We start from the raw sequence: 25,576 nt of genomic DNA, 5'->3' as shown, positions 1-25,576 counted from the left end.
CAAGCCCGGCCAGCCCACTCAGGCTGAGGGAGTGTGGCGAAGCATCCTAGGGCCAGCAGGCTTGGCGGCTGCCCGGGCAGACACCCCAGTGGGCTGCAGACTCAGATGCTCCGGGGAGCCTAAGAGGACAAGGAGGAGGCTGGTGGGAGGACGGCTCTCCCCTGTGTGCTGGGTGTGGACTCTGAGCGTCCAGGGGTCCAGGGTCCCCAGGTGCCTGGGCTAGGCCCACTTTGCTGCCCCAGATGCTCTTGTGCTGCTGCTGCCCAAGGGGCAGGTGGTATCCAGTTACGGGAGGCTGGTGTATCCCTCGCCTCATTCCCAGAGCAACGAGTCCGGCTCCTTGACCACCAGGCCTCAGGATCCCGTGCAGCTCGAGCAGGGGTTGAGGCTGGCATAGTCTCCGGCAGAGGGGCGGCGAGTGGGGGTGCTGGGCTGGGCTCCCCAGGGCTGGTGTTTTGCTCCGTGTCTCTGTCTCGCCCTTACATGTCCTCTTTCTCTCTGCCCACACCTGTCTGCCTCTCACCCCACCTGCACCTCTGTCCCTGGCTCTGCTCTATCCACTGCCCCCAACCCGCCTGCTCTTGGGCTAGGACCAAAGAGAACGGGTTGGACCGTGACCCGCTGCACCCCGAGCACCTCAGCAAACGGCCATGCACCCTGAACCCTGCCCAGCGCTACAGCCCCAGCAACGGGCCCCCGCAGCCCACGCCACCGCACTACCGCCTGGAGGACATCGCCATGGCCCACCATTTCCGAGACGCCTACCGCCATGCGGACCCCCGGGAGCTGCGAGAGCGCCATCGGCCGCTTGGTGAGCAGCGTGGTGGGGCGGAAGCGTGGATGCGTGTTACAGGAGCACACGTGTGCCCACGTGTGTGCACCTGAGCATGTGGGCGCAAGGCACCACGGGCAGCTGTGTGCACCTGAGCTCAGGAGACCCCGTCCCCCCCGCCTGGCACCATTCGGGGCCAGGAGGGTCCTGTCCCTCCCGGGGCAGGGTGGTGGCTGCAGAGGGGCCTGTCCTGGGCCCTGAGCCCACCTCTCCCCCTGGGGTGTGCAGCCTCGGGCCTGGAGCTGCCCACGTGGTCCTCATCCGAGTTTGGCGATTCCCACAGTGCACCTGCAGGCGGGTCACATGGCTCTGCATCTCAATTTCCTCCTCTGTCAGCTGGGTCAGACGAGAGTCCCACCTCTCAGAGTCCAAGGCCCAGGGGAGTTAATGCAGGGTCTAGGTCTAGCAAGGGCTGCCGTGAGGCCTGGCTGGTATCTACAGCAGGAGGAGGGCATGGAGACTCAGAGTGAGGCCTGGCTGGTATAGGTAACAGAGAGGTGGGCACGGAGTCTCGGCATGAGGCCTGACGGGCATGGATACCAGAGAAGTGGGCACGGAGTCTCGGTGCATTTTACCCTTTACTCGTTCCTCAGCCCGTCAGCAGGGTAGCGTCAGCACCCCCATACCACAGATGAGGAGACTGGAGCCCGAGAGCACACATAATGCACCCACAGTCTCATAACCCAGCCTGCCTGACTTTGGATGGCCTCTGTGCTGAGGACCCAGAGATGGTTAGGCCCAGCCCCACCCCAGGAGCCCCCCAGGACAGGCTGCAGGGAGGCCTCCAGTCTGCCATGCTGAGACAGAGGCCCAGGGCACGGTGGGGGCCCAGCAGCCGGGTCAGCAGAGGCCTTGCCCTGCACAAGGCCATCTCCCAGCCCCCACCTTGCGGAAGGTTCCAGGGCCTGGGCCCAGGCAGCAGGTGATGGCGTCTGGCATGCTGCAGCCGGGCCGGGCAGGTGCTGACTCCCACCCGCTTCTGCTAATACAAAAATAAACGCCAGCTGTCGGGCACGTCTCAGCCACTATTTTGGTTGGGGTGTTGGTGCCGGCTGCAACTTCACAGGCGGCAGAGCAGGGTGGTGACTTTGAGCTGTGGCTGCCACCTCCTCACCTCCTCTGCAATTTGGGGGAGCCATTTCAGGTTCGGGGCTAGGATATCTTTAGGGGCTGAAAAGGGTCCAAAGAGGAAGACCTCAGCCCCAGGAAGCATGGGCCATGGCCGAGTGCAGAAAACAGTGAGGTCTGGAAGCATCTGATGTCTCCAGAAGCCGTGGGCGCAGCCACCACGAAGAGTTGGCCACTGCCAGCATCACTCACGTCTCCCGTGGGCACAGCCACCACGAGTCATCCACTGCCAGGGGTCACTCACATCTCCTGTGGGCCCAGCCACCACAAAAGGATCAGCCACTGCTGCGAGTCACTCACATCTTAGTTTCTGGTGACCTGTGGGAGTGGCCCCTGCAGCTTCAGTCCTGGAGCCTGTCAAAAGGGAAAACCTTAGACATGCTGCACTGAACAGAGTTTAACTAAGTGAGGAACAATCCCCGAATAGGACAGGCCTCAGAGGCAGTGCGCCCCGAGAGCCCTGGCCTGGGCATGGCTGGTGGTGTTCACAGGCAGAGACGGGAGGCAGGTGCCGAGGCGGCGTGGTGGCATGTTGCTTGGCGTGGCCTCATCTGAGTTGTGGGCGCCTGCGGGTGACCTCAGAGGGCTGCTGTGAATGACTCAGACCAGCTCCTCCCAGCGAGGTTACCCATTGGTTCACGGGCTAAGGCAGGTCCAGGTCATGGTGTGACTTGGCACTGAGGCATCCTCAGGCCACGCTTAGTCTAACAAGGCCTTCCCAGACAGTGGCTGAGGACAGCGCTCCAGCCCCAGCCAGCCTTGGTCCACACCCCACCTCCACCGCTGTTAACCAGGCTTAGTTTCCTCAGGTGCAGAACCGGACTGAGACTGGACCCTCCCTTGGAGGCATGTGCCGGGTTGCAGGGGAAGAGCAGTCAGCCCAGAGGCCCAGGCAGCTCAGTAACCCAGGCATCCTCCACGTTCACCAAGTCAACTAGTCCTTCCTTTACCCTATCCATAGTCCCCAGTGGGCACAGCCCATGGGTGGGGTCTGGGAGCAGAGAGCGGGGTCTGGGAGAATAGGACGGAGCCTGGCTGTGGGCAGGACCTAAGTATGCACCTCCCCGATCCACAGTGGTGCCTGGGTCCCGGCAGGAAGAAGTGATCGACCACAAGCTCACAGAGCGTGAGTGGGCAGAAGAGTGGAAGCACCTCAACAACGTGAGTGTCCACAGCCACGCCCACACAGCCATGTCTGCACACAGCCATGCCCACACACAGTCACGCCCACACAGCCACAGCCACACACAACCATGCACAGCCACGCCCACACAGCCACAGCCACACACAACCATGCACAGCCACGCCCACACAGCCACAGCCACACAGCCACAGCCACACCCACGTTGCACGGCCACACACATGCACACAAATACAGCCACACACATGCACACCACACCCATGCTGCCACACCCAACCACACAGCCACACTCATGCAAACAGCCACACCCACATACAGCCACACCCACATACACAGCCACATAGCCACGCCCACACACAGTCACACAGCCACGCCCACACACAGCCATGCCCATGCACACAGCCACACCCACACACAGCCACACCCATGCACACAGCCACATCCACACACACCACACCCACATACAGTCACAACCACGCACACAACCACATGCATACATAGCTACACCCACACACAGCCATACCTGCATGGCTACACCCATACATAAACATGGCCATGGCTCTGCCCTATGGGGCCTGGGGCTGCTAGAGACAGCGGGACTGTGTGGGTGCCCCTGAGCTCAGTGCCTGCCTGTGTAGCCTGCCCTGCCCCGTCCCTGCCCGGCTGCTGCGTCCTTCACCTGAGCCCCCCTCCCCCGCTGTCGGCACAGGCTGGTGCAAGGCATCACGAGAGGCACGGGGAGGAGGATTCCTAAAACCATCATGGCGGGCCTTGCCTTCCCTCCACTTACTTTCTGCTCACTGGCTTGTCCCAGAGTCTATCCTGAGTCTTACAAGAAGTGTGGGGGGAAAGCAGTGCTGAGGCCTCTTTGAGGCAGGACATGTTTGGGGACGGTCCTGGAACCGGGCTCGTGAGAACCCACTCCCCCATCCCGCAGCACGTCCAAGGAGGGGTCGCTGGGCGCGGGGCCAGAACCCCTCCCAGCACTGTTGCCAGCCTCATCCCTCACCCTCGTCCTTTTTGGAAGGGGAGCCCAGGCAGAAAGCCAGGTCCCTGAGGCAGAGCCGCCCCAGCGGGTTAAAAAGGAGAATCGTAAACTCCTGTGTGCGTCTAAGCATGTGTCCTGTGCAGGCGCCCGGCAGTCCCGGGCGAGGGACCCATCGTTCCGAGCGGTAGAGGTGGGCCCTCCCTCACCCCCTTGCCCTTGTGGGCGGTGGGCTGGTCAGGCACCCATCCTGTCCAGGGCTCTGGCCGAGTGGGCAGCACAGGGAGTGTCCGGTGCGCCCGGGTCCCTCCGAGGTGCTGATGCGCCCCACCGTGCCCATCCGCCCGCCCCCAGCTCCTGAACTGCATCATGGACATGGTGGAGAAGACACGGCGCTCGCTCACGGTGCTGCGCAGGTGCCAGGAGGCCGACCGCGAGGAGCTCAACCACTGGGCACGGCGCTGCAGCGACACGGAGGACACGAAGAAGGGCCCCAGTCCCGCCACGGCCCGGCCCCGCAGCAGCTCCGCTGGCCCTGAAGGTTCTCAGCTAGGTGTGCGGCGGGTGGGTGGGGAGGGGGCAGACACCTGGGAGCTGTCAGGCAGGCAGTGCAATGAAACGCCAGGCAAACAGTTTCACTTGAGAAAGAGGCACCTTTTTCACTTTGTACAGAAACACTGCCTGGTGTCCCAGGAGCCTGGAGCTCAGGGTGTCCGGGGGCCGGAAGCTGAGCTGGGAAGCCCTGAGGGTCTCTGCTCCTCCGCCTCAGTGATGAATATACTGAAACTAGGAGAGGCCCAGGACACACACGGCTCCCAGCCGAGTCCAAGGTCCACAGCTCCAGTGCCCCCCCCATGCCCGGGCACTGCCGTGGGTGCCTGGCGACTGAGCCAGACCTTGTCCAAGGGTACCTGGGCCCTCCCGCAGGGACGCGCACACTCGTGCCCTGCATTCAGGGCCCAGCCAGGGTGGGGAGAGGCAGCCGCGTGGCCCATCCTGTGTGACGCTGGCCCCCGTTTCAGACGTGCCCCGGGAGTTCCTGCCAAGGACCCTCACCGGCTACATGCCCGAGGACATTTGGAGGAAGGCTGGTGAGTGGGGGCTGCCCGGCGAGCGGTGCTGGTGAGTGGGGGCTGCCCGGCGAGCTGTGCTGTGGGAGGCCGGGGCCCCAGATGCCCCTCAGCAGCTCAGCTATGAGGAGCTTCTGTCTCCATCTGGGGGTTCAAGCTGTGGGGCTTTATGCATTCCGCTGTGTGGCTCACAGAGGGGCCAGAGTAGATTCACACTCAGGGCAGGACAGCTGCTACCTGCGCCTACCAGGAAACGGACCGGTGGCCGCCCAGCAGAATAAAGTGGGTGCCAGCCCTGCACACCCAGGAGGGCACGCAAAAGCGCACACACTCGGAGCCTGGGCGCGTCAGGCACGCGGGGCCAGAGTCTGGGCAGAACAGAGTCAGAACATGGACAGACGTGGAGCTGGGCGCTGGGCAAGGCTGTGGGGACATTTGCTTATGCTGTGGAGACCAGACTTGGGGTAGGGGCTGGGGCAGAGCTAGATCTGTGGGTAGCGAGAGGGGTTAGGTTTGGGGTTGGGGTTGGGGTTAGGGTTAGGCAGTGGTACCAGGGTCTCCAGCTGGTCTTAGGGTCTCTTTCAGTGGTGGAGTTGAAACCTGGCCTCTCCAACTGGGCGGGCGGTTCTCCCTGGAGCTGCTCTGAGTCTGCCCCACCTTAGCACAGATCAGGATCAAACAATGGGGTCAGGGAGCGTGGTCTTCCGAGGCCAGCTAGGTTAAAGGATGGCAAGTGCAGTGAGGATAACAGAGCAGGGTCTAGGGTGACAGCACAGAGCCCTGGAGGAGGGGGCTTCCTGGGCTGCGTCTGGTGGGGCCAGAGGTGAAGGCAAAATGGCAGAGTTGTCCGAGTGCCTCAGGTACGGTTCCTGGAGCAGCAGCAGCAGCTCCCTCAGCACACACTAGGAATGCAGGTTCCAGGTGCACCCCTGGCTGACCAGACCCTGGGTGGGCCTCGCCGTTGCCCTGCAGGGGGTGCAACGCCTGGGGAGCAAGCTTTGCAAAGCTCCCCATGTGCTGGCCGCATGACCCAGCTTTGCACACACAGGCCTGGGATACCTGCGTTTATTTGCGTGCACTTGTCTGCACAGGCATGAGGGTCATCAACATGTGCCTGTATGTGCACAGATGCTACGTGTGTTCAGCTGCACACAGCCCTTGTCCCCAGGTTGTGGGCGTAGGAAGTCCAGAGACCCGTCTGGGACGGCCCATGTGACCGCCAGCCCTGCCCGTGTCCTTTGCAGAAGAGGCCGTGAACGAGGTGAAGCGGCAGGCCATGTCGGAGCTGCAGAAAGCCGTGTCGGACGCGGAGCGCAAAGCGCACGAGCTCATCACCACGGAGCGTGCCAAGATGGAGCGGGCCCTGGCCGAGGCGAAGCGGCAGGCCTCCGAGGACGCTCTGACGGTCGTCAACCAGCAGGAGGACTCCAGCGAGGTAGGGCCACCCGGCCACGCTGACGCCCTTCCCCCGCCTCGGCTCCCGTGTGGTCCCACGCCACCTGTGTGAGGATTTTGAGCCTCCACATGGCATCAGGACAGTTATCACGGGCGTCCTGCAGCAGGCATGCCGTCCCTGCCCATGCTGTGTTTATCAACACACAGATTCCACGTGGTTTGGTGAGACATCCTGTGGGCATCCCCGTTCTGTAGATCCAGAAACTGAGGGGTCAAGAAGGTTGGCAGCTTGTCTGAGGTCACGGCCTTGGGAAGTGGTGGGGCCAGGACTCAAACCCAGGTTGGCTGATAATGAGTTGGAGTTTCACTCTTGTTGCCCAGGCTGGAGTGCAGTGGCGCGATCTTGGCTCATTACAACCTCCGCCTCCCGGGTTCAAGCGATTCTCCTGCCTCATCCTCCTGAGTAGCTGGGATTACAGGTGTCTGCCACCACGCCCGGCTAATTTTTGTATTTTTAGTAGAGACGGGGTTTTGCCATGTTGGCCAGGCTGGTCTCAAACTCCTGACCTCAGATGATCCACCCACCTCGGCCTCCCAAAGTGCTGGGATGACAGGCGTAAGCCACCGTGCCTGGCCTGAAACCCCTGTTCTTTAGCCTGTGAGAGCAGGAGGATCCAGGAGAGCTGTGAGGGCTCCAGGTGGCGTCTGAGGTGCCCAGCTCCCTCCCGGTGCACACGGCAGGCCTGAGAGTCACCCTGCTTGTGCCTGTGCACCTGGGAGGCAGGTGGGGGCAGGGACCCTCTGCGACCCTTTTTTGCCTTGTCCACAAAGAGGGGAGAGGGAGAGACCGTTTCCAGGGGAGCCCCAGGACTGTCCCTTGAGACAGGGCAGATCTCTGTCCAAAGCCCCTGTGTGCATCTGTGCCTGGGCCAGCCCCGGGGTGGGAGAACATGGAGCCCCATCGATGCAGGGGTCTCTACACCAGCCCTTTCCACACATGCTCTCGGCTGGGGAGAAGCTAGAACACCGTGGGCAAAACTCTCACAGAGCTGGCACTTGAGTGGGCACAGAGAAGGAAACACCAAAAGCAGAAGCAAGGAATGTGGGCAGAAGCGAGGTGGGCAGAAGCGAGGCGGGCAGGCCATTTCGGGGGGCGGAAGTGTGTGGGGAGTGGGGCCGTGGAGGCGTCATGGCAGGTGACACCTGAGCAGAGGCTGGGAGGGATTAAGCTGGCCACATAGGCATCGGGGGAGCAGGCCCAGCGGAGGGACCGGCAGGGGCCAGGGTCTGGAGCGGGGACCGTGCCTGGCAGTGCCTGGTCCGCAGGAAGGCTGCTGCTGCTGTGGCAGTGAGGGGAGGTGGGGTGGGAGGTGGCACCAGAGGCTTTAGAGGCCGAAGAGGGACCTGGGCTTCTCCCCTGGGGCAGGTTGGGCTTCCCACCCCACAGCTCAGCCGTCTCTGTGAGAGACCCAGCCTGGCCCCAAGAAGAAACATGCTTAGGCTTTGTGTGGCATCCATGACCCCCTCTGCCCACAGGGATGCCTGAGGCACAACTCACCCTACGGGAAGGGAGCAGAACCCACCACAGGGTGGGGGCAGAGGTAGGGGGTGCAGCAGAGGCAGATGGTGAGATCTCAGTGGCCTCAATTATGCTGGGGCCACGCCCTTTGGTTTTGGAGCCTGGTGAGCTCAGGAAGGCTTCCCGGAGAGGAGGCAGTGGTCATCGTTCAGTTAGCACAGCACAAACCTGTCTCGGTGAGCTGGAGTGTGAGGCACAGTAGTAGGAAGCTGTCCCCCAAAATGGCCCAGTGAGCGGCTGTATCTGGGGAATGGCCCGAGGGCCGTGGGGCTTTAGAGTTTCTCTCTTCTCACCTGTTGATGACGTACTGGGTCTGAGTGGCCTGGCTGGAGCATGTGTTGGGGATTCGGGTGACCGGACCCAGCCCTGACTGGCCCCTCTGCCCCCACCCAGAGCTGCTGGAACTGTGGACGGAAAGCCAGTGAAACGTGCAGCGGCTGCAATGCGGCACGCTACTGCGGGTCCTTCTGCCAGCATCGGGACTGGGAGAAGCACCACCACGTGTGTGGCCACAGCCTGCAGGGCCCTGCGGCCGTGGTGGCCGACCCGGTGCCTGGACCGCCCGAAGCCGCCCACGGCCTGGGCCCCTCCCTCCCCGTGGGTGCTGCCAGCCCCAGCGAAGCCGGCTCTGCGGGGCCTTCTCGCCCTGGCTCCCCCAGCCCGCCTGGCCCGCTGGACGCCGTGCCCCGCTGACCCCACCAGCCCCCGGCCTGCTGGATACAGCACCGTGCCAACCCCACCCAGCTCCAGGCCCGCCGGATGCTGTGGCCTCTGACGCCCGGCCGGCCAGACGCTGTGCCCCACCTGGCCTGGGGAAGCCGACCAATTAGAGTCACTGCTGCTACTGCCCCTCTCCAAAAGAAGACACAGAACCAACAAAACCGCATTCAATGCACCTGCCTCAGCTACCTAATGATTCTGCGCGGACACCTTGACAACCTCTTTTCAAGCATCCTCAGAAGCCTCGATGAGCTTTAGACAGCAGAGCGGATGCCGCGGGCGCGGCAGCTCTGCCCACCTCTCTCTCTTTTCCTCTCTCTCTGTCTCTCCCTCTCTGTCTTCTCTATCCTCTCTCTCTCTCTCTATGACTATCACACACTTTCTCTTCAATGAAAAAATCTAATTGGTGGCTTATATTTTCAGCAAAGAATTTTGGGGGGTTTTGTTTGTTGGCAAAAGAGCTACTCAGAAATGGACAAAGACAACTCTGGGGGTTCTCCCCCTCCTGATTAAAAAGGGAGAAAGAAAACTGTGATTTTATAGCCGGAGATCTGAACCCAGCTGTGCCCCTCCGCCAGGGGCGTGAGGCTGATTGGCGAAGACGGGAGGAAAGATTTCAATTTCTGACTCAAGAAGCATTTTTGGTTTCAGATTTTTTTTTTTTTCCTGTAATGTTAAACTCTTTGGCTTTAAGTAAAAATCCAAAAAGTTTTTTTAAAAAAGCAAAGGAAGCATACTTGTGAACTACCTTGCTAGCTAGCCAGCCAAGGATACCGGACACACCTCTGCTCCAAAGGAAATCCAAAAAAGCAAACACAAGAAATCAAAATCCAAAATTTGTCACTGCCAAAGTATGTTTTTCACTGTTTTACTTGCCCTTGGGTTTGTCTGGATGTGGGTCTTTTTCTCTTCTGTTTTGGTTTTGTTTGTGGGTGTCGGGATATTGGGGTGCAGAGGGTTGGTGCCCAGTGGGTCTTTTTCTCTTCTGTCCTGGTTTTGTTTGTGGGTGTCGGGATATTGGGGTGCAGAGGGTTGGTGTCCAGTGAGAAACGAGTTTTGTTCCCTTCCGCGTAGGCGTTGGTGCGTCTGCCGAGTGTGCGCGGTCTGTGTGCTGTCGCTGCGGCCTGCGTCTCCATGTGTGTAGGGAAGGACACGCCGTCTGTCCTCACGCCCCCTGTGACTTTTCATACTTCGTTTTTCCACTTGTGGAAAAAAAAGTGCTAAAGTTTTCTTCCCAGAGAGAGCATAATTCCGAAACAAAACTGTGACAATCTTTTGGGTTGATTCTCGACTGCTTTTCAAGCACGCGGAGCCAGCAGGGCTCCCTGAAACACGGCTTCTCAGCCAGCCCGTCCTCCTCTACCTCTCTCCTCTCCGCGCCCTCCAACCTCTCTCGGCCCCATCGCCCCAACCCCAGCGTCTCACTGCAGCTACTCCCCTTTCTTCCAAACTTTTGCAGAAAAACAAAACAAAAAAACTACAAACAAAAGCAGCCCTCTGCCTCCTCCCCAGGAAAGACCCTGACCATGTACATAGCCCTGGTGCTCCTGCCCTGCCACCCCTCAGATGCGTTTGCCTCTGGCCCTGGGGTGTGTCTCGGTGACGTTTGCTATCAGACATGCTCCCTCCCACCTTCCAGCCCTGCCCATCCTCCCTCCATTCCTCTCAACTCCCTCCGAGATTTCAAGAAGGAAATAAAGGGATAAAGAAATTCACGCTTGCACCGAGTGCAAGGACAGACAACAGCAGGCGCGGCCCACGGCCTGGCATCTGTGTGCGCGGCTATCAGGAGTTCCAGGAACTCAGTGCAATACCGGAGTGACCCAGCTACTGAAGCGGCCGTGAACGGCCCGCGAGAGGCCCGAAGCCGAGAGCGTACGTTAATGTGAATGTATATAGTCTTTGCAGAGGTCCAAATAATATTCATGATGGTAATAAAGAAGAGATGTTTGCCAAATAAAAAAGAAAAAGTTAAGAGAAACGTGGGAGTTTGTGAAGTGTAGGAAACAGGTTTCCAAAGGAGTCTGAAGTGTGGCCCTGAGGGGAGCAGCGGTTTTACCTGCCGGTGGTTCCTTCACGGTGGTAAAACTTCCTTCTTTGAGCATCGTAAGGATGGATCCCATCGGGCCACCCCCAGTCAGGTCCTGTCTGGAACCAAGCCTGACAACAGAAACCTCATTCTGAAAGTCAAGATAGATCGAGTGTGTCCTCCAGACAGTGCCCCGGCCCCAGCACCTGCACTCCTCAGTGACAGACCCAGCAACTCCCTGAGGTTTGCTTTCGTGGGTTTCAGAGAAACAAGGACCAGCCTGGGATTGGGCTCTCTGCTAAAGTGGCAGAAGCCCGTCTCTCCTTCCAGGGCTGCGGTTCTCCAGCTCCGAACCCACACAGTGGCGGTGGCAGCAGACACGCCCGTGCCCACGATGGGGACCTGCCTCCCCCAGAGGTAGGTGTCCTGGGACTCTTCTCATCTCTCTCCCACTGGGGCTCCATCTTGTTCCCACCCACACTGCAGTGCCCTTCCAGGTGGGCAGGGCAGTTGGCTGTGGTGATCAAAGGCTCTGGGGGACAGGAAACGGGCATGGGGCTGTGGGGTAAATTGAGTCAGGCCCTCCAAGGCTGTGTGGTCCAAGGCTGTGCGGGTGAACCGGTGGCAAGGGGACCCATGGGCAGCTTCCCTGGCACCGAGCCCCGGGGCAAGGGGACCCATGGGCAGCTTCCCTGGCACCGAGCCCCGGGGCAAGGGGACCCATGGGCAGCTTCCCTGGCACCGAGCCCCGGGGCAAGGGGACCCATGGGCAGCTTCCCTGGCACCGAGCCCCGGGGCAAGGGGACCCATGGGCAGCTTCCCTGGCACCGAGCCCCGGGGCAAGGGGACCCATGGGCAGCTTCCGTGGCACCGAGCCCCGGGGCAAGGGGACCCATGGGCAGCTTCTGTGGCACCGAGCCCCGGGGCAAGGGGACCCATGGGCAGCTTCTGTGGCACTGAGCCACGGGGCAAGGGGACCCATGGGCAGCTTCCGTGGCACTGAGCCCCAGGGCAAGGGGACCCATGGGCAGCTTCCGTGGTTACTCAGGTCCCTGGGGTCAGGACTGGTGGGGAGTGTGAAGGAGACACTAGTTTACTTTGTGGGCGAAAGCCGCCTCTCTTTCCCTCACCTCCCTCGATCCTTCTTTGGGGACACACAGGGATAGCAGCACGCTCACCAGCTGGCTGCATCAGTCTGGCCAGCAGCCTCCAGGGGCCAGACCACAAGGCTCAGGGTGGGACAAGCCCTCCCACCCCAGCTCTCAGGAAGGGGTCAGCCCTCGAGCCAAGGATGAATGCCATCTGCCCTGCGTAGCTCCCCACCATGCACCAAGCCACCCCTGGCACAAGTGCACAAGCTGGCGTGAGGACCTGGCCAGAGACCAGGCAGATGGAGCCCCACGGCCGACAGCCCCATGGAATCAGGACGGCTGGGAAAACTGAGGCCTGGAGACAAGAGGGGGATGTCCTGGGTGCGCTGTGTCAGGGACCCCTGGGCGGGTGTTGGCCGGGTCACATGAAGTAAGGCAGCTCCTCCCCAGGGAGGCTCTGGGGCCCCCTCCGATGCTTCAGGGGCCCGTCTTTCTGAAGCTCATATGCCCAGGCCCTGGTGGCCAAAGGCCTCACGGCAAACCAAGTGGAACCCATAGCTCTGGGGTGGGGACAGGGACAGGCGGCATTTTGTGTTTCCCCTTGGTGGCCATGAACACCCGTGCCCATGGTTCCGACCTGCAGTCTGCACCTGCGGGCATCTGCCTCTCTTCTGCCAGGCAGAGGGTGGTCTGGACACAGGGTCTGGGCAGGGGCCACACCTGGACTGGGGAGATCGCCCTGTCTCTGCCCTGTCTCTGCCCCCTGCCTGGCTGCCACCTCCACAAGTTCACAGATCACTGGCCAGAGATGCAGCCTGCCAAGCTGTCCTCCCGCCAGCCACCGTCAAGACAGGACCATGGCACGCCAGACGCTCTTCAGAGCCTCTTCCCCAAACCCCAAACCACCCCCACACGCCCCCCTTGCGTGTCCTGTGGCCACCCACACAGCCGTCCCTCCATCCCACCCCACCCTCTCCACCCACGGACCCGAGGACACCAGCTGCCCCCTGCTGTGTGCCAGTGACCTCAGCTGCTGCCCTAAGGGCACCTGTTGGTGGGCGGCAGCCCCTCCCGTACCCAGCCCAGTCCAGGACTGCTCAAGACACTTCCAGGGACAGATAAAATTCTGCTACAGGTGCCGTGAACAGATGGGACCAGCATCTTGCAACAGCTCTGGCCAGTCGGGGCCACCTGGAGCTTGAGGTGGGTGGCCGGGGGCCAGGAGCACACACTGGGTGGTGGCCCGTACACGTGCCTAGGGTCCCCGACCAGGGCGCCAGGGTGAGCACATTCCCCGGCAGAGCCACGACGCTGGGGAGTGGGCTGCCCTCTCCCACTCCTTGTTTCCAGGGGTCAGTGCCTGGAGGGGGTGTCCTTAGGAGAGGAGGGTGGCCCCATGCAGCCTCCCCGAGCCCCCAGCACTCTTGGAGCCCCACTCCTCGGGGGGTACTCACAGGTGCCAGGCTCCCATCCCATTTCCTGGTTAAGAGTTGAGTCCTGGCCGGGCGCGGTGGCTCAAGCCTGTAATCCCAGCACTTTGGGAGGCCGAGACGGGCGGATCACGAGGTCAGGAGATCGAGACCATCCTGGCTAACACGGTGAAACCCCGTCTCTACTAAAAATACAAAAAAACTAGCCGGGCGAGGTGGCGGGCGCCTGTAGTCCCAGCTACTCCGGAGGCTGAGGCAGGAGAATGGCATAAACCCGGGAGGCGGAGCTTGCAGTGAGCTGAGATCCGGCCACTGCAGTCCAGCCCGGGCTACAGAGCAAGACTCCGTCTCAAAAAAAAAAAAAAAAAAAAAAAAGAGTTGAGTCCTTACTGCCTGAGACTGGGGACTTCTGGGAACAGACCTGCCTGGATGAATTCTGCCAGGAGTGGTGGGTGCTCCCCAGGATCCTCTGCAGTCTCCATGCCCTGCACCCCCGAGTCCCAGGGGCCCATTTCCTCCTGCACTGCCCTACAAGCCCCACACTGAGGGGGCACTCTCTAAAATGGGGCTGGGGCCACAGCCCTGGATGATGAGCGTGCTGGCTGGAGAGGAAGACAGTGAGGAGAGGGGGGAGTCCATGGGGCTGGTCTCCCACAGGTCCACTGGCGCCCGTGCACACTTCAGAGAGAAGGCCAGCGTGCTGCTGACAACCCTGCTCTGTTTTCCCAAAGTTCTAGGAAACTCCATTTTGGACACTTTCTGTTCTTTATGTTTCAATCCAGCCAAGCCCCAAGTAGCTTCCCAAAGACCCCGAGGAACAGAAAGTCAGTGTCAGTAGCCAGAGTGAAGCCTGCTTTTGAAATACATGAGGCCGGGCACGGTGGCTCACGCCTGTAATCCCAGCACTTTGGGAGGCCGAGGCGGGCGGATCACAAGGTCAGGATATCGAGACCATCCTGGCTAACACGGTGAAACCCCGTCTCTACTAAAAATACAAAAATTAGCCGGGCGTGGTGGCGGGCGCCTGTAGTCCCAGCTACACGGGAGGCTGAGGCAGGAGAATGGCGTGAACCCGGGAGGCGGAGCTTGCGGTGAGTGGAGATCGCGCCACTGCACTCCAGCCTAGGCGACAGAACGAGTCTCTGCCTCAAGAAAAAAAAAAAAGAAATACATGAATGAGGGCAACAGGCCTCCCTTGTCCCCACCTGGACGGGGCGGGGAGCCCGGCCAGGCCATCTGTCACCTCCCCAACCCTATCTGCCAGAGCCAAGGGGGTCGGGCTGGTGAGGACTGGGCTGGGGCACAGCCACGTGCAGCCTGGTGCGGAGGGGACTCACTCTCTACTTCCTTCTCCTCTTTTTTTGACTCCCCCAAAGGAGCTGGACTGAGCATTGGGTGGTTTTCCTGTAGTTGTGAGAAGCCCATGCCCTGGGTCTGCAGCCTGTGCTGGGCTGCGAGGTGACCCCTGCCACCCCGTCTGATGTACTGTGGGTTTGGCCTGTGGACGCTGTGAGACGCAGTGGTCCGGTTAGCGCCGTGTCCATGTAATAAAGCGAACGTTCACTGTCGCCTGGCTGTTAGTCTCCGTGGATCCCAGGAGGCTTCGGCTGAGCCTCGTCTCACCTGTGAATTCACTAAATACCTGCTGGGGCTTCTCTGTGCCCTGCAGGGACCGGGCCTCCCCACGAAGCACACACACTGCAGGGACAAACAGGCCAGTGTGTGACGTGGGGCTGGGGCGACGGGGAAGAGGCGGGGCGGGAGCACACGGGCGGGGAGGAGCGGCAGCCTCCAGCCACGAGGGCTCCTGCAGGGCTGGCAACGGCTGAGTCTGCAAAGGGGACATTTGGGGGGTCCCGACAACCTTACCCCTGGGAGATGGTCCTGAGGATTCCAAGACTGGAACCCCTGCCTGAGCAGCCCCACCTCTGACAGTGCTGGGGCTGGGACCATGACACCTCCGACCTCGATGGGGGACACAGGGGACCTCGGGGGACACAGACAAAACAGGAGGCCGGGCATGGTGGCTCATGTCTGTAATCCCAGCACTTTGGGAGGCCAAGGGGGACGGATCGCCTGAGGTCAGGAGTTTAAGACCAGCCTGGCCAATATGGAGAAACCCCGTCTCTTCTAAAGATATAAAAAATCAGCCGGGCATGGTGGCAGGTGCCTGTAATCCCAGCTACTCGGGAGGCTGAGGCAGGAGAATCACTTGAACTTGGGAGGTGGAGGTTGCAGTGAGCTGAGATTGTGCCACTGCACTCCAGCCCAGGCAACAGAGTGAGACTCCATCTCAAAAAAAAAAGACATGAGGCCGGGCGCAGTGGCTCAAGCCTGTAATCCCAGCACTTTGGGAGGCCGAGACAGGCGGATCACAAGGTCAGGAGATCGGGACCATCCTGGCTAACCTGGTGAAACCCCGTCTCTACTAAAAATACAAAAAATTAGCCAGACGTGGTGGCAGGTGACTGTAGTCCCAGCTACTCGGGAGGCTGAGGCAGGAGAATGGCGTGAACCCGGGAGGTGGAGCTTGCAGTGAGCTGAGATCCGGCCACTGCACTCCAGCCTGGGCGACACAGCGAGACTCCATCTCAAAAAAAAAAAAAAAAAAAGACATGAAAACTGAGGGGACACAGGGGACCTGAGGGTGGACAACGCAGGCAGGGACAGCTCACCCCTCTCAGCCATCCCCATGGGGCCCTCATGTTGGGGCACACGCAGATCCTGTATGGAATAGGAGTTGGGCTGGGCGCTGGTGCCCCTGGGGCCAGGCTGCCATGAATCCTCAGGCCCGGCTCTGGAACAGGGTATATTTGAAGAGTGTCACTGGAAAGACCAGTGTCAGAGCTGTCTGTCCCCTGCCAGGCAGCTGGCAGGAGCCCTGGCCGGGCCTGGTGTGTCAGCAGTCTCGGACAGGGTGAGGATGACAAGGTTTTCCACAGCCGGGGCCCGAGCTCAGAGGGGTGTGTGTCAGGGCCTGGGCCGAGTCCGGCAGGCTCTGGTCTTGGACAGAACTGGCTGCGGTCCTGCCTCTCACAGGGAGGTGGAAGCACGGGTGCTAGCAGACCCTCTGCCACACGGGCACAGACACACGGGGTGGGGGGCCCTGTCCCAACAGGAGGAGCCCAGGTCGAGGCCACACTCCACCCTCATCTGGCCAGCCCTGGCCAGCACGCCTGTCCTTAGTGCAGATGTGGGCTCTGCCCCTGAGGAGCTTTGCTTTCTAAGGGGAGAACTGGGCAAGTCATCAACACTGGACAGACAGCAGGTAAGGCATGAGGACAGCGGCTCTCGAGGGAGGAGGAGCAGCCTGGCGGGCTTCCTGGAAACGGTGGCACCGTGCACAGGGGGAACAGTGTCCTGGGACCACGCACACATGTGTGACTATGCGAAGCCAGGTAGAGGGGAAGCCGGGTCCAGACAAGGCCCATTCCTCCCGACCTCATGAGCCTGCCCTAGAAAATCCTCTGGGTGGTGGACAGATGGGGGGGCAGCATGGTCTTCAGTCAGCCTCTTGGAGGTGTGAAAAGAAAACAAAATTTCAGGACCTAAAACTCACTAAGCCAAAGAGAAAAGTCAAGCTGGGAGCCGAGTCACACACACCTGCCTCCCATTTTCTTCCTGAATGGACAGCTACGAAGATGAAGGAGCCCGGCCCCTCACAATGCACTTACACGGAAATTCCCTGTGGGCCCTGAGATCTTGGCTCTGAAACCGTTCTGCTGGATCCCACCCAGACAATGTGATCCCCCAGCTTATCTTCCCAGCTATGGGACAAAGGACAGAGCTAACATCACCCTCCACTCACCGGAGACAAATGTGAACCTGCCGGCTTCCTGTTCCCTGTGGCAGTTCTATCTTCTCTGGAAACGCAGGGTTGCTGAGCGTGGGGCTACATAATTCACTCCTCTACCCTCACCTTCCACATTTCAAAATGTGCATTTGGTGACTGCCAATCAGAGCTTCAAAGGAAGCCTACTGCTTGCCTCTTTTATCTGCCCTCCCTTTTCTTTCCTTCCCGTGTTCCCCTCCTACCTCCTCTTTCCCTTTAAATATAGGAGTCTCCAAACCCTCTTTGGGTTTTTTTGTTCTTGTTTTTTTGTTTTGTTTTTGAGACAGAGTCTCGCTCCATCGCCCAGGCTGGAGGGCAGTGGTATGATCTCAGCTCACTGCAACCTCTGCCTCCCGGGTTCAAGCAATTCCCCTGCCTCAGCCTCCTGAGTAGCTGAGATTACAGGCGCCGCCACTACACCCGGCTAATTTTTTTTTTTTTTTTTTTTGTATTTTTAGTAGAGATGGGGTTTCACCATGTTGGCCAGGCTGGTTCTGAACTCCTGACATCAAGTGATCCGCCTGCCTCGGCCTCCCACAGTGCTGGGATGACAAGCGTGAGCCCCTGCGCCCGGCCCCCAAACCCGCTTTGGAAAAAGCAGATGTTTCCTGTGGCTTTGTGGTCCTTTTTCCTGGGTGCACCCTCAACCTTGGCCAGATAAACCTCTAACTGATGGAGACCCATCTCAGACACCATCTGGCTTACAGAGGTGAGAACAGAGTGGGTGCAGGAGCCTTGGTTCCCAGGCTGTGGCAGCCTCCATGTCACCACCTGCTCCCCCTTAGCCCCCAGCCCAAGGTGGAGGAAGGGCCACCCTGCGTGGATGGGTGCACGGTGCAGCAGTGCAGCTCCAGCCTAGGCCATGCCCTGTCTCTCTCTCCTCCCCCAATCCCAAATTCCCAGGAATCCCAGCCCCACTGGCTGAACACCGGGGTGCAGTCACAGAGAAGACGGCCTCGGCCTGGGGGTGGCAGCTGTGCAGGGCAGCCCCGTCCCCCACCACCAATGGCAGGCGTAAGAGCCATGCATGACTGCCTGGCCCCAAGAGTGGGTGGGAGACGGCATCACTGGAGACGGAGGCCAGGCAGACCCCAGCAGCCGCGCTGGCAGGTGGAGAGGGAGGCGCGAAGGCAGAGGCGGGTCACGTCCACGGAGTCCTCACCTCACAGGAACTCACACCGCCACGCCCCACGCCACTCCCACAGAGCCCCCACCTCAGAGTAACTCACACCACTGCTCCCCATGGAGCCCCCACCCCACAGGAGCTCACACCATCACTCCCACCGAACCCCCACCCCACAGGAACTCACACCGTCACTCCCACCGAACCCCCACCCCACAGGAACTCACACCGTCACTCCCACCGAGTCCCCACCCCACAGCAGAAGATTTCTGGCTTCATGGAAATGGCTCCCATCTAAAAGATGACCCAGGCCAGGCACAGTGGCTCGTACCGGTAATCCCAGCACTTTGGGAGGCTGAGTCGGGCAGATCACCTGAGGTCAGGAGTTCGAGACCAGCCTGGGCAACATGGTGAAACCCCATCTCTACTAAAAATGCAAAAAAAAAAAAAAAAAAAAATTAGCTGGGTGTGGTGGCAGGTGCCTGTAATCTCAGCTACTCGGGAGGCTGAGGCAGGAGAATCACTTGAACCTGGGAGGCAAGGTTGCAGTGAGCTGAGATCGTGCCATTGCACTCCAGCCTTGGCAAAAAAGCAAGACTCCCGTCTTAAAAAAAAAAAAAAAAAAAAAAAAAAAAAGACCCAGAATGAGGGTTAGGGAGGCAGCATCCCTGGGACTCCATGGGGGTCAGGATGCAGAGACAGCGGTTGCTGCCCCTCCTCTGGGCCCAGGACCCCGCCCCGACCTGCCTAGGCCCTCTCATCCTATGCACCTGCCCTCCGTCCCTGCTCAGACCCTTCCCTCCCCTGGGACTATCTCAGCCCCTGCCTCCCCTAGTCGGAAGCCACCTCCCCAGCCTGCTTGGACCCTGGTACCAGAAACAACCGCTCCTGTGTTCCCACTTGGATTGCGTGTTCATGCCGTGTGGTGTTTGTGCCGTGTGGATCTGCTGAGGTGTGAACCCTGTGATGGACCAAGGCTCCAGTGAGCCGCAGCGTGCCCAGGCGGAAGCAGAAGAGACCAGTGACCCCCACTCAACTCGTGACCCCCACTCAACTCAGCCTCTCCTTCCTCCAGAGAGAGTGTCCTGGAGGTACCTGTCCCAGTGACGGAAGGGGCGGGGCCCACAGCCAAGGCTGGAAGCTCAGCCCCCACTCAGCCTTTGCAAATGCTCTAGTGGGAGCAGCTGGCCTCAGGAGAGGGCTTAAAACTCCAGGAGGGCCCGGGCAGGTGCGGACGCGAGGGGAGCGGAGGGGAGACCTCGCCTGGCCCACCTTCCTCCTGCCCTTCTACCATGTGGCCCTTCCCAAGCCGCTCGCTCTTTCCACCCCCAACTCAGGCCTGGCTCCAGACGGTCTCCTCAGACCCAGAGGCCCAGGGCTGGGGGGCCTGGAACGAGACCAGGGAGACTCTGGGGCCAGAGGGTGGGGCAGGGAAGGAGGAGGAAGACGAGGCAGAGGAAGACCAGGATGGGGATGCAGGCTTCCTGTTGTCTCTGCTGGAGCAAGAGAACCTGGCTGAGTGCCCGGTGCCTGACCAGGTAACAGCTGTGTGGAGGTCCTGGGGCTCTCAGGGGACCTGGGGCACAGGGACTTGCGGAGACACAGGGTCTGGGTGACGGATGGCTGCAGCTGACTTAGGAGGGGAGAGGACCATTGCCCACCTGCCTGGAAGAAGGTGGCAAGGAGACCCCCGCTGCACAGACTGCGGAGTCAAGCTGGCGTCTCTGGCCTGCGGAAGGGCCCTTGAGGTGCAGTTTCGGGGGCTTCTCTGCAGGGGCGAGTTCATCACCCCAGGAAGGAGCGTCCCTGTCCAGAGAAGGGCTGCCCCTTGGGGCTGTGACCCTCTGCTGGAGCTGGCAGGCCGCACACCCACCTTCCTCGAGCAGAGCCTGCAGGCTGCCTGCCCCACTCAGCGCCATGTGTCGGCAGGAGCTGGAGGCCATCAAGATGAAGGTGTGCGCCATGGAGCAGGCCGAGGGGCCGCCATGGTCTCTGGGAGCACAGCACCAGGCCGAGGAAGAGGAGGGGCTGCCACAGCCTCCGGGAGTGCAGCACCAGGCCGAGGAAGAGGAGGGCACCACGGCCAGGCAGCTGCTGAGCCCTGAGGCCACGGGTAGGAACCAGGGACCCAGGCTGCCCCCCACTGAGCCAGGGTCCCAGAGTTTCCATGAGGGTTGGGCCTAGCAGGCTCCAAGGTGTCATCTCCCCTACAAACCTGGGCCACCTTCCCCGTGAGAGGAGTGAGGAAGGAGCCAAGGGCCTTCGGGCCTGAGCTGTGTTCTCCGCAGGCTGCCCCCTTCCTGGGACCCCCGAGGAGAAGGTGGAGGCTGACCACAGATCTGTCTACGTGGGCAACGTGAGTGGCAGGCAGGGGCCAGGGGGCGGGCAGCGAGTGGGGCCCCATCTCTTCCAGGGGGTCTGGTGCCCGGCCCTGGGCCAGGCTTGCGGGGAAGGGAGTCTGACACTGGGGACAGCCCTGTCCCCTCAAGGAAACGCTGGCCTGGGCACATGTTCCAGTTTTTCAACATGAGCTGGAATTCAGGATTGCACATGAAATCTCCACTTTTGAGAAGCTTTTTGAAAGGCTCCAGCCCTCCGGAAGGGAGCGCTCCATGTGAGATCTCCTTTCCTTTCTTCCCTCCATCCCCAGCAGGGGTATGGGGTAGAGGCCTGGGGCCATCCCTGCCCGGGGGCCCAGCCTTGGGGTTTCTTTCCCCACCTTTACCAAGAAAGCCCCGAGTCAGGGCCAGGCGTCTCCCTGACACGCGGCTCTGGGCCTGGGTCCAGGTGGACTACGGGGGCTCTGCCGAGGAGCTGGAGGCCCACTTCAGTGGCTGCGGGGAGGTCCACCGAGTCACCATCCTGTGCGACAAGTTCTCTGGACACCCCAAGGGGTCAGTGCAGGGCCTGGCGGGGGCACTGGCTGTGCGGACGGGGCCCAGCCTCATCCCTCCCCGTCCCTCCCCTCAGTTACGCCTACATAGAGTTTGCCACCAAGGGCTCCGTGCAGGCCGCCGTGGAGCTGGACCAGAGCCTCTTCCGGGGCCGGGTCATCAAGGTGCGCCAGTGCTCCCCAGGTCCAGGAACATGAGCACAGAGGGGCTGGCCCACTGGCCCTGGGACACACAGCAGCCCCAGCTGGCTCCTCTCTGCACAGTGCGTCTCGGGCACGGTGCTTGGCTGGGCCTGGACAGGATGTGGCAGGACCCTCGGACCTGAAGCTGGGTTTGGTCTGCCAGTGACATGGTGGGGAAGTGTCCCCTCTCGGGGCGGGAACCCCCTCTGCAGGGGTGCTGGCCATGACTGGGTGTCATATGACAGCTATGGTGGGCAAAGGCAGGGGGACCCTTTAGGCCCAAATGGCATCCTGAGCCTGCAGGTCCCCACAATCCGGTGTGGCGGGCACTGCAGGGACTGCGGGCTGGGTCTTAGCTGCCCCTGGAGGAGGACTAGGACTGCGGGCTGGGTCTTAGCTGCCCCTGGAGGAGGACTAGGAACAGGCCTTTGGTCCAGGTGCTGCCGAAAAGAACCAACTTCCCTGGGATCAGCTCCACAGACCGCGGGGGCCTTCGAGGACACCTAGGCTCCAGGGGGGCACCGTTCCCCCTCAGCAGCCTCCAGGGCAGGCCCCGGCTCAGACCACGAGGGCAGAACCGGTGAGTGGGTGCCTGTGGAGGCAGCCTGGGGACGAGGGCCATAGTGGGGCGTCGGGGCCTGGGAATCAGGGGCAGGAGGGGGTCCCTGAGCTTATTCCTCACGGGGCTGCAGGAATGTACCTGGCGGGGCCTGGGTGAGGGCTGGGGCTGCTGCATCAGCTAGGGGGGTGCTTTTTTTTTTTTTGAGACGGAGTCTCGCTCTGCCACCCAGGCTGGAGTGCAGTGGTGCGATCTCGGCTCACTGCAAGCTCCGCCTCCCGGGTTCGCGCCATTCTCCTGCCTCAGCCTCCCGAGTAGCTGGGACTACAGGCACCCGCCACCGCGCCCGGCTAATTTTTTGTATTTTAATAGAGATGGGGTTTCACCGTGTTAGCCAGGATGGTCTCGATCTCCTGACCTTGTGATCCGCCCGCCTTGGCCTCCCAAAGTGCAGGGATTACAGGCATGAGCCACCGCGCCCGGCCGGGGGGTGCTTTTTGCAGCCTCTCTGCTGGGAGAGGTGACCTCTTCTTGTTCCCACCAAGACCCTTGGGTGGGCTGCAGCTGCCCCAAGGGGCTCTCCTGGCGCTGCCTTTCCCTTTCCTGGGACCATCCCAGGAGAGCAGCTAGGAGTCACCAGAAAGGCCCCCTGGGGCATTGCCTGAGCAGTCAGGTGCCCTCCCTGCATCCTTATCCTGTTGTCCCCTGGGGCCCTGGGCCACCTCCCTTCCCCTCTAGAATGCCACTCACTGTGCATTCTCTCTCCGTGCAGGGCCCGTGGAAAATTCTCACCGTGGTTTTCACCGTATTAAAGGGAAGGCCTGATTTTGAGAGAGGGGCTGGGGGCTGGGTCAGGAGTAAACCACTTGGGCTTCATCCTGGGGCTGGGGCAGGGAGTAGGGCAGGGGTGAGGCTAGAGGAGAGGGGTGTCCGGAAGAGCAGCTGCTGGCCCCCACTTGGCCAGGGGATGGCCCACTAGGGTCTTGTATGGTGGCCCAGACCCACGGCCACAGCCACGAGTCACAGTCACGGCCCAGTGGTGGGCCTGGCACGGGCACCACGGGGATCTAGGGGGGCTCTGGGCAGTGAGGTGGGGGAGAGGCAGAGGCCCAGGCAGTGCCAGGCCAGCTTGGGGTGGGCATGCTCGGCTCTTCAACTAAGTCATTTTAAGAAAAATAGAAACGTGTCTCTTAATGGTGAAGCATAAATTATTAAACTTGGGTACTTTTTAAAAGCAAATGGCAGCAGCACTCCTGTGCATTCCCCTCGTGGACACAGTTCCCTTTGCGTCTTCCCCTGGGACAGGACACACAATTCCCTTCGTGTCTTCCCCTGGGACAGGACATAGAAGGCGGCTGGTGGGCCATGGCTGTGGGAGGACAGGGCTCTAGACCCCTCACGACCAACAGCAAGCCGGCAGTGTGCACAGGCTGAGCCGGTGTCAACATCACTGCCAGCCTGGTGGGCTACGAAGGCCTGTGTGTCAGTCAAGGCGCCCCCACCCCATAACCCTGCCCTGGCACCACGTGTCCCCCACCAAGTGATCCAGACATCCGGGACGCTGGCCCTTGTCAGAAGCTCAGTAAACAGAAGTGGAGATCTCTGATCTCTGTCCTGGGCACTTTGACAACTGTCCCCTCTGAGAGCATGCACAGCTGCGGAGGCCCAGGTCTGCTTATGGGCACACATCCGACTCCAGCACTCCACGACGGACAGCGCCTCCCCTTCGTGCCCCATCGGGCTCAGTGTGGTAATTCCTGGAGCCCTGTGCAGACCAGCTCCTATTCAGTGGGCTGGCGCCCACCCACCCTCAGTCACCTTCCTCCAGCACCAGGCCAGGCGCTGCTCCCGGGAATGAGCCAACCTCCTCATTCCCACCTACACCAGCTGCCTCCCCAAACCAGCCCCCACCCCACCCCACCGTGGGGCCTTGTTCCCGCCTACACCGGCCTCCTCCCCAAATCCGCCCCCACCCCACCCCACCCCACCCCACTGTGGGGCCTTGTTCCCGCCTACACCGGCCTCCTCCCCAAATCCGACCCCACCCCACCCCACCCCACCCCACTGTGGGGACTTGTTCCCGCCTACACCAGCCGCCTCCCCAAACTAGCCCCCACCCCACCCCACCCCACCGTGGGGCCTTGTTCCCGCCTACACCAGCCTCCTCCCCAAATCCGCCCCCACCCCACCCCACCCCACCATGGGGCCTTGGGTCAATGTTGGCCTCTGTAGTGGGGTGAATGATGCCCCCCAAACTGCGTCCATGTCCTGATCCCCAGACCCTGTGAATGTGAACTTCTCTTGAAAGGGTTTTTGCAAATGGGATTCAGTGAAAGGTCTAGAGATGGTCCTGGGTTACCTGCAGTCACTAAACACAACCACACACCCTAAACCCAACCACACACTGGTTACCTGTGGTCCCTAAACACCACACACTGGTTACCTGCGGTCCCTAAACACCACACACTGGTTACATGAGACCAAACCCAACCACACACTGGTTACCTGTGGCCCTAAACCCAAACACACACTGGTTACAGAGACCAAGAGACGCTCCAAGACTGTGTGAGGACAGAGGCAGAGGCTGGAGCAATGCCGAGGATGACAGGGGCCAGTAGTGGCTGCAGAGGCTGGAGCAGACCCACCCCAGAGCCTCCAGGAACCAGCCCCAGCCACACCCAGCCTTTGGACTTCTGCCTCCAACATGGGGCGGAAACACATTCCCGGGGTTTGAAGCCCCTCCATGCGGTGCTCTGTTACGGTGGAGGCCTGGAGACTGGGCTCTCTGACCTAATTATAGGGATACCCGACCAAGGAGCCGCCATGGCCCTCCAAGATCTGTCCTGATCTTGCCTGAGGTCCACTCTGGGGCCCCAGGCTCTGTGGTCTGTGAGCTGCTCTGCCCAGGCCTCTGCTGGTTTGCCGGCGAGTCTGGCTTCAGGGTGGGCTTGAGGGGGCTGTCCCAGCTTCAGAGTGAGAGCCAGGCCTAGCCCAGAAAGGAGGTCAAGCTGCCCAGCCACCCAGGGCGGGGCCTGGTGCGGACTGCTCACAGCTGGGGGCTGCAGGAGGGGCCTGAGGCAAGCACAGCACTTTGCAGATGGCAGCCCCTGACTGCTTAGTACCCAGAGCCAGGGTCTGGCCCTCAGCGAGGGTTCACTGCTGGCCTTGACGCAGGTATCACGCCCATGGGTGTGTCAGGTCCCTGGCTGTTCTAGCCCATGTCGCAGGTTAGTTCCTGTCCATCTTCCGCCTTCTGTGTGGCCACTGCAAGGAGACGGCGGAGTGAGCCTGGGGAGTCCCTCCTTTCTTGTGGACTTGACACCTGAACAGGCCAAGGTGGAGGAAGACCTGGGAACCCCTCAGCATGGCCCTTCCAGGTGATGAGACCCTGGGCCGTGACCTGCAGAGGCCTTTGCAGCTGCGTCGAGGCGGCGGATGCTCTGGCTGGCTCAGGTGGGCAACTAACAAGAACAGGCTCATCGTCCCCTGTCTGCGGCAGAAGGAAAGAGGCAGTATCGTCGCTGCCTGATGGGGAGGAGGGGCTGCCCCACATGGTGTCCAGCGGAAGTCGCCTGGGGTCGAGGAA

The 25,576-nt window shown here is 61.0% G+C and overlaps 2 protein-coding genes across 5 annotated transcripts in view; both read left to right on the top strand.

The window, feature by feature from the left end:
- CBFA2T3 (CBFA2/RUNX1 partner transcriptional co-repressor 3) overlaps positions 1 to 15,014 on the top strand; it is a 68,127-nt gene extending 53,113 nt beyond the window's left edge. The window contains exons 7-12 of one of the 4 annotated variants that reach the window (XM_073015655.1): positions 591 to 811; positions 3,036 to 3,121; positions 4,441 to 4,639; positions 5,109 to 5,177; positions 6,401 to 6,591; positions 8,524 to 15,014. In XM_073015655.1, coding sequence (XP_072871756.1) covers positions 591 to 811; positions 3,036 to 3,121; positions 4,441 to 4,639; positions 5,109 to 5,177; positions 6,401 to 6,591; positions 8,524 to 8,823 — 1,066 coding nt within the window. In that variant the 3' untranslated portion in view covers positions 8,824 to 15,014. The remainder of the gene's footprint in view (positions 1 to 590; positions 812 to 3,035; positions 3,122 to 4,440; positions 4,640 to 5,108; positions 5,178 to 6,400; positions 6,592 to 8,523) is intronic. The other 3 variants (XM_073015656.1, XM_073015654.1, XM_073015657.1) reach the window with 3 other exon arrangements.
- A 4,499-nt stretch (positions 15,015 to 19,513) lies between these two features.
- PABPN1L (PABPN1 like, cytoplasmic) lies at positions 19,514 to 23,297 on the top strand. The gene is made up of 6 exons (XM_073015727.1): positions 19,514 to 19,893; positions 20,285 to 20,468; positions 20,644 to 20,711; positions 21,326 to 21,413; positions 21,869 to 22,011; positions 22,763 to 23,297. Exons 1-6 carry the CDS (start codon positions 19,648 to 19,650, stop codon positions 22,967 to 22,969), a joined length of 936 nt encoding a protein of 311 aa, XP_072871828.1. The 5' UTR covers positions 19,514 to 19,647; the 3' UTR covers positions 22,970 to 23,297.
- The last annotated feature ends 2,279 nt before the right edge of the window (positions 23,298 to 25,576 follow it).

This window comes from Chlorocebus sabaeus, chromosome 5 (genome assembly GCF_047675955.1).
Source record: "Chlorocebus sabaeus isolate Y175 chromosome 5, mChlSab1.0.hap1, whole genome shotgun sequence".
Lineage (NCBI taxonomy): Eukaryota > Metazoa > Chordata > Mammalia > Primates > Cercopithecidae > Chlorocebus > Chlorocebus sabaeus.
Note: the sequence above shows the minus strand (reverse complement) of the source record. Positions and strands in the feature narration are given on the sequence as shown.

Coding starts and splice junctions, on each gene's coding strand:
- PABPN1L (XM_073015727.1), top strand. CDS start 19,648: ATGTGGCCCTTCCCAAGCCGCTCGCTCTTTCCACCCCCAACTCAGGCC. Junction 21,414..21,868: donor TCCGGGGCCGGGTCATCAAG/GTGCGCCAGTGC, acceptor CCTTTGGTCCAG/GTGCTGCCGAAAAGAACCAA. Junction 22,012..22,762: donor AGACCACGAGGGCAGAACCG/GTGAGTGGGTGC, acceptor CTCTCCGTGCAG/GGCCCGTGGAAAATTCTCAC.